Source organism: Oncorhynchus keta, chromosome 17 (assembly GCF_023373465.1).
Source record: "Oncorhynchus keta strain PuntledgeMale-10-30-2019 chromosome 17, Oket_V2, whole genome shotgun sequence".
Classification (NCBI taxonomy): Eukaryota; Metazoa; Chordata; class Actinopteri; order Salmoniformes; family Salmonidae; genus Oncorhynchus; species Oncorhynchus keta.
In genome coordinates, this window is record NC_068437.1 from 47,993,343 (window position 1) to 48,004,461 (window position 11,119).

Sequence of the window (11,119 nt, forward strand, 5' to 3'; positions counted from 1 at the left end):
GATCCAGGAAAGTTTCAATTGGCTGTCTGAGCTGTAAAACACCTGAGACAACTAGGCTAGGGCATTGATTGAATGGATAGATGGATAGTTCTGTGCTGGGCGAGAACAAACCCATGCACACCCTGTATCTCTGCAGATCTACCCCACTAGGACGATGCACACCAAAAATGTGTTGAAAATGAATTTATTGTATTCAAATTTTGCTGCACTGTAATACAACTCTCCAAGTGTGTACTTTACATATGAAGTAGGTTGAAGAAGATTACCTTCAACTTACTAAACTTATGTTTTGAATTTTGGTGAATTCAATTTTGTAGAATTTCAAAGAAACATGATTTGATAAAATAATGTCATTTCTGGACTCTAAATACTTTCAAAACATATAAATAACAAAATAATCTGACAACATTGGGTGAATTAGAGGATACCCCCTATTTCAGAGCATATCTCAGAGGGGTTGTGTCTTCTTGATAGGAATGTCAGGGTAATCAATGGATGTGAATGGACAAGATAACTATAGTGTGCATGGTGAAATCCACCTGTTGCAAAAGTATGTTTCAGTTGAGAGGAATTCAGTTAGTCTGTAGTCTCTGAGTATATGTCCTGTTCTTTCAAGATTAAATCCAACCTCGTCAGTTGACAATGCAACTACTATAACACTCAGCAAGGTAGCAAATCAATTAGCATCAATAGGAAAGTATATCAAAGGATGCCCGTGCTTACCTGAACATAATACGCCACACGGCAAACAGAGGAGAAGCACAAACGCCAACTGTGTCTGCATCTTGGAGAAAATCCCACACTCTGAATCCAGCTAGCTAAGCAGGACCCAAGTCCATAGGGTTAGGGGTCAAATGCAGAAAGAGAGACAGAGATGGAGGTGGAGGTGGAGAAGGAGTGTACTCACTCAGTCTGTTTCTCCTTGTGTTCTCCTTTTCCTGGCAGTGACAGTGTGTGACTGTGTCCTCCTGGCTGTAGGTAGAATGAATGAAGTGAAGAACACTGGGCTCCATTCCCTCAATATATAAGAGGTAGAATGATGTCAGAGGACCACTCCCCCCACTCCCTCCTTCATCCTCCATTCCTCCATCCTCTCCCCCTTCCATATCCCCCTTTCTCTCTCTCTCATCACCCTCTCCCCCTCTTTCTCAACCTATGAGCCCTGGCGCTGTGTCATCTTGACATCAGACGTCATCCCCGCGTCACACATCAGGGTTTTGCATCATACAACTTCTAGATGTGGTTATTTTCATATTTGGTTATTTTTATTACTTTAGAGTGGGTAGATTGATTGGTTTTCTGATTTGTTTGTGAAGGAGAGCTGTGTGTCTGAAGTTGAGGACCCCCTGTTTCACTGAGATTCAGAGACACACTCTCAGGGCTCTACAAATACTCTATAAACCTTATTTCTGGATGTTTTAGGTGGTGTCTAAATTAAGATTTAATGGTGTCTTATCAAGCCTAGATCAATGTGGTCAAAGTATGGGTATAGGGAGTTTTATTATATGAGTTGTATTATAGGCTTATTTTCAACATATTCAACTAATCAAACAAAATGTGTGTGATTATTATACTATATTGTTTTCTTATTTTTTCCCCCAACGATTCCATTGTCATATATTTGAAATAAATAAATACATGATTTGTGTAATAACCATTTTGTGTAATAATATATTAACAACTTCTATCAAAAACCCTAGGCTACTGGTAAACCCAAACAGCGATGATGTATAGTCTAATTGTACCATACATAGGTCATGCTATCGTGATGAAAATGCACTCCCGCTAGACGTCAGTCTCAAGCAAATTATGTCTACTTGCTCTTCATTGCGCATTTAAATGCTGCCTAGTGGGCTGTAATAAATTAATAAATTACTGGATTGTGGGAAACCATTAACTAACACGACTATTCTCAAGTGATCACAGAGATGAAGTAGTCCTTATATGAAAAACATGAACGCATGAATTATTTGCTCTCTCTAACAGAAATGTGAATATCGATATTCCCACTGTATATCAAAGAAAGTCCCCCCCCCCCAAAAAAAATGATATTGGCTTCTGTTCTGTCCTCTTTTAAAACGGCAAATGTATGCTTTGATGTGTTGGTCATTATAAAGAACAGTTTTGAACGCGCAGAATAATTGCGGCTGAGATTTACGCCTCCATTTTTGGATAAACGCCACCCACAGTTTTACGATGGGGCGGCCTCTCACTGAAGTGCGCTATGACAAGCGTTCCGATTTGGGACAGTGTTCAACTTTTTGGTGAGTGACAAACCTACACCAGTTTGTGAAAAAGTCACGGACGTCCTGCAATGCAGTGGCTGTAACCCATTTTGGCAGCATTTTGGATAATTGTGTTTCAGTTGAGCGGCTTGCTATGGCTCCATTCGGGAAGAACTTTCTGAAAGCGCGTTTGAAAAACAGGTAATTTTAAAGATGTATTTTTCAGTTCTCACCTGTTGCATTCAGAACTGTAGAATACTATATATGAGGCACATTTAACATGTGGAGGAGGGAATTTATGCTCTCCTGCCGGGTACTAAATATAACTTATTTTACGTACATAATTGTTTTATCCATCTGACCAAAAATACCACCAATGTTGCTGTTCAACAATTCACCTCTCATTTCCGAGTCTATTGATGTGAGAGAAAACAGCATAGGCTATTTTTGCATCTCCTCCAGACTATGATATACTGTAACTCTTTTGCATTTAGAATGTTCTCCTGCTCAGTGAAGGTAAATGGTGCCATTTTTTGTTGTTGAAATTGTGGGAGTTTTTTGTTCTGTAAGCAGGTGAAATGGCAATTTTAATGTTGTAAGTAGACTGTGTGTGTGTGTGTGTGTGTGTGTGTGTGTGTGTGTGTGTGTGTGTGTGTGTGTGTGTGTGTGTGTGTGTGTGTGTGTGTGTGTGTGTGTGTGTGTGTGTGTGTGTGTGTGTGTGTGTGTGTGTGCATTGCATTGTGTGGTGATGGGAAAGTGTGGCTGTCAATATGTCTAGGTCAGACCAACTTTAGACACTGCAGATGAACAGATGACTGTGAGCAGACTCCTGTCAGTCAGTCAGACTAATCATGACAGTAGTGACTTTCGAGTGGTCATAACATGGTAATAACATAGGAACACATGCATGTCAGGGCATGAATAATACCTACGCCACCACATTGTAAACCCTTGCCTAGGTTTGTTTTGACACTCAAGGCCATGTCATATCAGCTATTACTAGGGTTCATATAACACTGGAGAAAGTGTTCACAAAATGTCAACACATGTTTAGTCTGACATGGAATTGCATAAAAATTATATGATCATTTCAAAACAATTCGCGCAAAATATCCATGTAGACTTTGGTGTGGAGTTAGACAGAAAGACGTATCATATGGAATCTAATAAGAGTTGACCCGCTCTTAAGATGCAGACTAATCTGTAATTAAACCTAAGATAGTTTTTCATAAAGCGTTTCTACCTGAGAGACTGTTCAGTGGGAGAGAGCATTCCTGGTTCAAGTTTAGAGGTATCCTGTCATCGACACTTGTATAATTTGCTTGAGCAATTTCCTTAAGTGGCTCGGTTCCCTTTTTGACGTTTCATGGTCCCAGATAGGCTAGACCACTGTACATTGAAAGGTATTAAAAAATGTATTTGTTGTTTAGCCGCGAGCGATGATGTGTCAAATAAATAATTGTTTCTTTGTTAAGATACCTAAATGCAAGCATTTGATGTGGTTCATCTAAAACCACCATCTAATGCCTCCCTGCATAATGGACATGTTGCATGTGGTCATGCTTTAGGCTAGTCCACATCTAGGATGCAGGAAAGATGCTTGTTGTTGGAACAGCTCCAATCTACTCCAGTATCTTAAAACATTTTTATAGAGAAAAATAAATACATTGCTTTTGTTTGGCTGAATGAACTTTGCTGACACTCTTAAGTTTGAGAGTATGTTTTACACATTTCTTCAGGCAGTCATCGCTAACCCTGATTGTGGCAGTGGCACCAGTCTGACACTAATGTATTTTCATTGCACACACAGCTGACGACAAGTGAAGTATTTATCTGTCTAGTCCGACTGTCTTTGATGACTTCAAACAGTCTCAGCTCAAGTTGCCTCAGTAGATATGTAATTTTTTTCATGTTGTGTAGTAATTACCCAGCAGCTTGGCCAACTATAATTATCTCACGTTTTCAGATCTCTAGATATGTCAATTTAAGTTGTGTAGCAAGGAGATACACCAGGTTGGATTCATTCCTAAAGATTGGCTTAGATATATCCTAAAGGGGAAAAAATATTCAGCATGATATACTGTTGTTCTATTCGATGTCAGAATGTGTCGATAGACATGAAGCTTGGTTATATTCAGCTGGATCAAATTAATTTACCCTGGAGGTCAAGGCAATTAAAATTTGACCCATTGAAGCATGTTAGAATATGTAGATCACGTGTCAAACTCATTCCACGGAGGAACGAATGTCTGCAGGTTTTTGCTCCTGTCTTGAAAATGTATTGATGAATTAAGGTCACTGATTGGTAAGGAACTCCCCTAACCTGGTTGTCTAGGTCTTAATTGGTCACAAATTTAAAGAAGAAACCAAAAACCAGCAGACAATTGGCTCTCCATGGAATGAGTTGGACACCCCTGATATAGATAGAGAGGAATCATGGTTATGTTCAGTTGGATCAAGACAATTTACCCTGATAGTCAGACAATTCAGATTTGACCCATTGAAATTATCAGAAAACAACATACTTTCATTTAAAAGTGGATGCCACTTCTCTTCACAACCATACAGTAAGGACTCTTCTCCAGTGCTGCACCGGCCCGGGAGAGACGAGAATAGGGTAAGGGCGTAGATTATTTTGTCTTTTCTCCCAGATGCCTATCTGACTCGGAGTCATCCGAGAGATCAACGAACCCAGATAGAGAAGTGATGTTATTTCCTTCCAAATCCCTCATCCTCTTAAGATAAGAGCTGAAAACTGTGTGCCTCTCCAGGCCGCATCCCAAATGGCAACCTATTCCCTATTTTGTGCACTACTTTTGACCAGGGCCAATAGGGTAGGCTGCCATTTGTGAGGCATCCCCTAGGGTGGCATTTGGAACACAGAGGACCTAGTCTCCTCCTGTTTCGTCACATGATAGTACCCTCCACGTAGTTATTTGTGTTCGGGAAACTGCTTGTGGGACATGTCTTTACCCAGACAGGATTAACCCCACTTACTGTACAGTACAGTATACACTCCCATTTTCTTCGGGCCTTATTTCATTGAATGGATGGGCTTGGATTACATATGAAAGATGATGATGGTTTCTAGTATCTTTAGAAGGATTTAGATGTGAAACGGTCTGGTGCGTTCACTCTATTACAACTCTTCCAAGAACCGTTCCTGTCTTGCACTTCAGGCTCTGTTACTTTTTCTATGTTCTTTGAATATGGATGTAAAGCAACATAACCGTTCCCTTTATTCCATTCCAGCGATTAATATTAGCCCTTCCTCCAATATAGCTCCTTCCAACAGTCTCCACCGATATATTTTAATCTAGTGTAGTCACTTCCCACTCAAACTAGTCTTGATAACAACAGCTCAACAAATGTTTACGTTCATTGTATCACAGATGGGCAACTGTCACAGAATATCAATAGATCCATGTTTCCCTGTTTGTCTAGTTGATAGTGTCACTCAGTCAACACGTTGTGACATAGAGTAGCGCTAATAATTTGGTCTCACTTGTTGGGACTTGTTCAAACTTTAAAGAAAATGCATTTGGTTCTTCAGTGTAAATTTTCCATGGGTGGTTTTTTAAATCGATGAGATCGTCTTTACTGTATGAAATGACTGTTATGATATGTCTTAGGGAACAAGAAGTGCTCTAGCAATGTGAACTATGAATGCTGTGGTGTTCCAACGTAGATCACAGAAACATACACACTGCATATCACCTGGTACTTTCATAGAATAGAGTTTCTCCTCCACATCAGGCCTTCATGTACTTCCAACGTCTACTCAGGGGTCAAGTGTGCTTGCTCAGGTTTCTGTAGATTACTCAGCATTTAGCTCCCTATTAAATGAGGAATTATTGAATGACACAGATTTGACATTAGCAATGTCAACGTAGGATATAAAACCTACATGTATGTAGACTTTGATAGTATGTAGTTTGTATTTAGTTTTTTTTTTAAACGATTGGCTCAAGTTCATCAGCACATTCATGTAGATTTCTGTCATAAAGCACTGTATATAAGTTTATCAATGTAGACCTGTAAGGGCGCCCACATACGTTCCTGCCCAAACCATAACATATTCCCCAGCTATGCATATGAAGTGACACACCAGTTCACAGCCCTCATGAATGTATTGGCTTTGATTAAATCAGCCCATTGGCCCATGCAGACTTTGTATTTGTCCAGGCAGGGAGTTGGCTCGAGAGGAGACAAACAGTTCCCAGTGTTACACAGTGTGTATGTCTACTGTTTTGGCACCGACTTCACTGTTATCTTATCACCGGTTAAGTGTAAACATGGTTGTCCTCAGAGTGAGAGAGAGCAAGTTGTATCCTCCTCTTCTCCTCACTGAGAGAGAACACGTTTTGACACAGGTCTCTGCTTCGAGTGCTGTCTCAAACGTAAGAAAAGGGCCAGTGAACTATGCCACTAACCATGATGTGAATATGTATCAGTATCGGATGGGAACTATTCCCAGCACAGCTCACTGTTAATGTGACATCCATAGAGACATGCTCACACAATACACCCATATTCCTTGCTCGCGTTACATTAGGTGTGCACCTCATGTTCCATATTTACACAGCTCTAGTTATGGAATTCATGTTTTCCTCCTCCCTGTCCATAGACTAGTATTCTGTCAGGAAGTAGCAGGATGTTGCCGTTGTTCCACTGATTGTGGCCCTGCAGGACAAACACAGGTGCTTCCTCTAATGTTCTGCCTTCCTGTGACTTCCTGCACAGCTGAGGGTTTAGGTCAGCTGGCCCACCATAACACTAATTGTATGTGTGTATGCGTGAATGCATGCTTGTTTTCACATGTGTCTATGCAACTTTTCTGTGTTTAAAAAAATGTATTTTTCAGTTAATTTTTGGGGAAAAGGCCCCATGGGAGTGTACAGTACTATATCTACCATACTCTACTGTTCTCCTCACTGAGAAAGGAGAAGGCAGTCTTTACATCTCGAGAGACAGAAGAGAGTCTACAATTTCTCAAGTTACTGAGTGCTCCTTGGGTTTCCAAGGGAAGAGGTGGAGGAATGGTTAGGTCAAAGTCGTCATGGTGATTGTCTGTGAATGCTGGAGGCGTGTCGAGGAGATTGTTTTCCCTCTCTCTGCATAGCTCAGGTATTTGCATTCCCTTTTCATCTCCAAGGGTCTCCATAACCATTAACTAGCCTATTGCATTGTTGCATACATATCGCATTCCTCAGGCCTCGTTCAGCTCAGAGTTTACACAATGCTCCACCTGTGTGTTTTTATGCCCGTTGGAAACCGTAACACTACGTGGTGATATCGCACTGTATATCAGCTAAACCCAACACTTCACGAGGAGCTAAGCTAGCGGGGATTGGTTTTTCCATTGAACTCTTTTGAATGAGGTCGTTTATTGTATATTTCTCCCATCACTGACTGTACAGTAGACATGTGCGTCAGATACGTGTGAGCGTCTGTCGTTCTGAACAGGTAACTACTGTGTCACTACTATGTCATCCAGGGGCCACTCTGAAGCTTTGTTTGTGCCTGGTAGAGAGATGATTGAAATTGCCTCCAGGATGCCTGAAGAGCTTGATGTTCGCCCAACCTGGATCTTGGGGTCAGAGAAGGTTAACTCTCCACAGACAAACAGAACAGATATAGACTAAGATACCCTTTTATCCAACAGTCAGACAATGGAGTCAGTACCAGATACCAAGACTAGGACCAGACTCACCATATCAGACACCTAACCAAAACCATCTGTGGTATGATCTATGATCTAATGGAGTTAAATAATGAAAGTACATACAATAAGAATGATATGGATACTTTGGTTCTGGAATGTTGCAGTATTTGGCCTTTGGACATAGGATGCAGTTACAGGACTTATTTAGATGTTCTTATATGAGATATTAAATTAGATTCTAGGGACATTAGCCTGAAAAATATTAGTCAGTCAACTACTGTTGAGCTACTGAAGACATCCGATGTTAACATTACCATGTATTAAAACATTACAAAGTTCAGTGCCTTGTACTGCAACAAAATTGCCATGTCACAAAATGCTATCTGGACATTACGTTTGATTATTGCTTAATGTGATTAATTGGGTTGGTATCTGCGCTGCACTGCCTCTTTTGATCTGAACTGCCCATGGCTATGGGGTTTTCCCATCATGGAAAGGAGACAAAGGAATGAAACATTGAGTTAGATAAGGGACATAATCAAAAGCCGATTTTGGAGGCAATTTTTTTCTCAGGTTTTTATGGTACAGACAAAAAGATAATGAGGGCTTTGGAGTGAAATAGCTCCGAACGGAATCATAAAGTGATCATGTCTGATGAGTATGAGGATGAGTAACTATTTAATAGAATCAGAATCGGAGTGCTGAGCAAATTGAGTGACTACATTTTCTGCTCATCGACTGCCTTGATGACCACCAACCAACCATAGGATGTGCTTTTTCCCAAAGCTATTAGGCTAATGAAATGACACGTCAAAACTAGGTTTATCCATAATTGCACATCATTACATTCTGGGACATTTCATGCTGTTCAACGGTTATTTCAATTATACCCATTGATGTCTAACACATACAGTATAACCAAGTCTTAACATATCAGAACCTGTTGACTATTCAAACACCAAAATTCTTGTTTTGTATTTGTCTTTTTCCTAGAGCGAAGGACAAAGATGACAAGGAAACTGTGCTAGGAAAGGAGATCCAGGTGTCTGTGTGTGATGAGGAGAAGGTGGTGTGCGGTGTCACCAAACACACAACGTGTGCTGACATAGTGCAGGCCTTGCTGGACGACCACAAGACCATCCCTGAGAACAAGAAAATTCTGCATGGCGACCCTAAAGACTTCTGCCTGCTAGAGCGCTGGAAAGGCTTTGAGAGGGCTCTGCCCCCATTAACCCGCATCCTCAGGCTATGGAACGCCTGGGGAGACCAGCGACCGTTCATCCAGTTCACCCTGGTCAAGGCCAGCGATTTTGTACCCCAAGCAGGCTGCAAGAAGGGGGCCAAATTAAAGGGGGCTAAGGGGGCTAAGAGATGGGAGCAAGGCCCGGCCCAGTACTCCCAGTCGCTGCCAGTGGAGAGGCAGAAACGGATGGTGAAGAAGGCCTTCAGGAAGCTGGAGAAGATCCATAAGGAGAAGAGGGTAGTGGGATCTTCTCCGGGTAGCGAGGAGATAGACAGGATGGTTCAGCTGCTTATCCAACAGGACCACACCATCCGGCATCAGATCCAGAGGATGAGGGAGCTGGACTGTGAGATGGAATGCTTCGAGATGGAGCTGCAGGGAGGACAACAGGATACAGAGCTTCTCCATGAGGGATTCTCCTCACTCTCCCCGATCTCCTTCCCCCACAGCCACAACCAGAACCTGGACAGCCAGCCAGGGGTTTCAGAGCAGGAGCTGCTGCAGGAGTGCGTGTATACTAGTGACGGTGTGGCCCAGTTGGAGATGCAGCTGCTCAGGCACGAGGAGCTTATAGCCCAACTGTCCCAGGACATCGACGTAGAGCTGACGAGGGCCATGTTAACGTTGCCGGAGGTCACCGACAAGGATACTCAGTTACAGGGGGCAGCGGCAGGGGTAACTTCTGACCCAGACCTGTCCTGGGAAGCGGTAGAACTGGAGAGACTGCAGGCCGAACTGAGGCTAAGTCTGCGCACCGGCGTGTCCCTTCACATCCAAACGGCCCAGCTGGAGAAGGAGCTGAAGGGCTATGAATCCGCACTGTTTTCCAAGGACCAGGATTGCTGGCAGCTGGCTTCCCAGCTGAGCACACTGCAGGTGGGGGACAGCGTGCAGGAAACGCCCAGGCTCGGGACTATGAAATGCCCGGCCCCATGCATTGTTCCACAGGCAGTGAGACTGAAACACAGCCTGTCCCCTACAGATGTTACAGACACAGACTCAGACACAGGGATTAGCTCCACACACAGTCAGGACTCACTGTCTCCTTGTCTGGACATGATCCTGCCACCGCTGGACACTGATGTCTGAGATGTCTGCCTCTCTGGATTCCCCTCAGAAGGCAATACACAATCCCGCTATATGCACTATTTGCCTGGCGGACTAATTTGATACTGTATTAATCATTGAGTTACACTGACACATTTGCTACTTCAAATGATAATAGTATTTTCTTACTATTCCTACTTTTGACGTGCCCATTGCATGACACTTCATTAAGTATTAATAAATTGACCAAAACACAAAACATCAAATGATTGTTTTATATTAAAACATTCAGCAGACCTTTGTAGATGTAGAATTGTACTGATCTGCCTTTGTTATAAACTGTAAACCATTATCTATTCATATTTTCTTCATAAGCTATAAGATATAATGTCACAGAGATTCATCAAAATTACAAAAGAACAATGAGATGTAAGGGAAAACTATATTTATTTGTGTTCTTGTTTTGGAGCATTATACTATTTGTTACTGTATGTTTATATACATTCCAAACGCATATGAAGCCAAACTCTACATTTCTCAATATGTGTGCAGGTAGTCACTATCATTCATGTAAAATGAAAGCCTTTTAAGCTAAAATATATATATATATATATATATAAATGTACATTCTTTACTGCAACAATAAAGGCATGTTTCTTAACAATTCTTAACATTTCTCTAAAACTCCATTAGGGATTCCATTGATTCCACTGGAGATGCTCGCCAGGTGAGCACGAACTAAAGCGAGCAGTCTTTTCTTGTCAAGGTATTGCTGACATAGGTAACATGGTGTATTCTGGGAAAACCAGGGCTGGTGGTGGAAAAGCAGGGGATATCTATTTCACACACTAATTGCCTGCTTCTCCCCCCTCTCTAAGCCTCTAAGTAGCTCTGGCAATCATGAAAGAGACTGAACATTACAATGTGGAAGGCCATGTC

General features: G+C 41.8%; 2 protein-coding genes across 2 annotated transcripts in view; one reads left to right on the plus strand and one right to left on the minus strand.

Moving 5' to 3' along the window:
• Window positions 1-7,346, minus strand: part of nts (neurotensin) — a 20,571-nt gene extending 13,225 nt beyond the window's left edge. Inside the window, exons 1-3 of the mRNA XM_052466292.1 lie at window positions 4,751-7,346; window positions 908-972; window positions 724-818 (exon numbers count right to left, since the gene is read on the minus strand). Of these exons, the coding sequence (XP_052322252.1) occupies window positions 724-784 (61 nt within the window). The 5' untranslated portion in view covers window positions 785-818; window positions 908-972; window positions 4,751-7,346. The remainder of the gene's footprint in view (window positions 1-723; window positions 819-907; window positions 973-4,750) is intronic.
• Window positions 2,224-10,844, plus strand: rassf9 (Ras association domain family member 9). The gene is made up of 2 exons (XM_035790072.2): window positions 2,224-2,426; window positions 8,884-10,844. The coding sequence occupies exons 1-2, from the start codon at window positions 2,380-2,382 to the stop codon at window positions 10,220-10,222; spliced, it is 1,386 nt and encodes a 461-aa protein (XP_035645965.1). The 5' UTR covers window positions 2,224-2,379; the 3' UTR covers window positions 10,223-10,844.
• Window positions 10,845-11,119: the final 275 nt, after the last annotated feature.

Coding starts and splice junctions, on each gene's coding strand:
- rassf9 (XM_035790072.2), top strand. CDS start 2,380: ATGGCTCCATTCGGGAAGAACTTTCTGAAAGCGCGTTTGAAAAACAG. Junction 2,427..8,883: donor AAAGCGCGTTTGAAAAACAG/GTAATTTTAAAG, acceptor TCTTTTTCCTAG/AGCGAAGGACAAAGATGACA.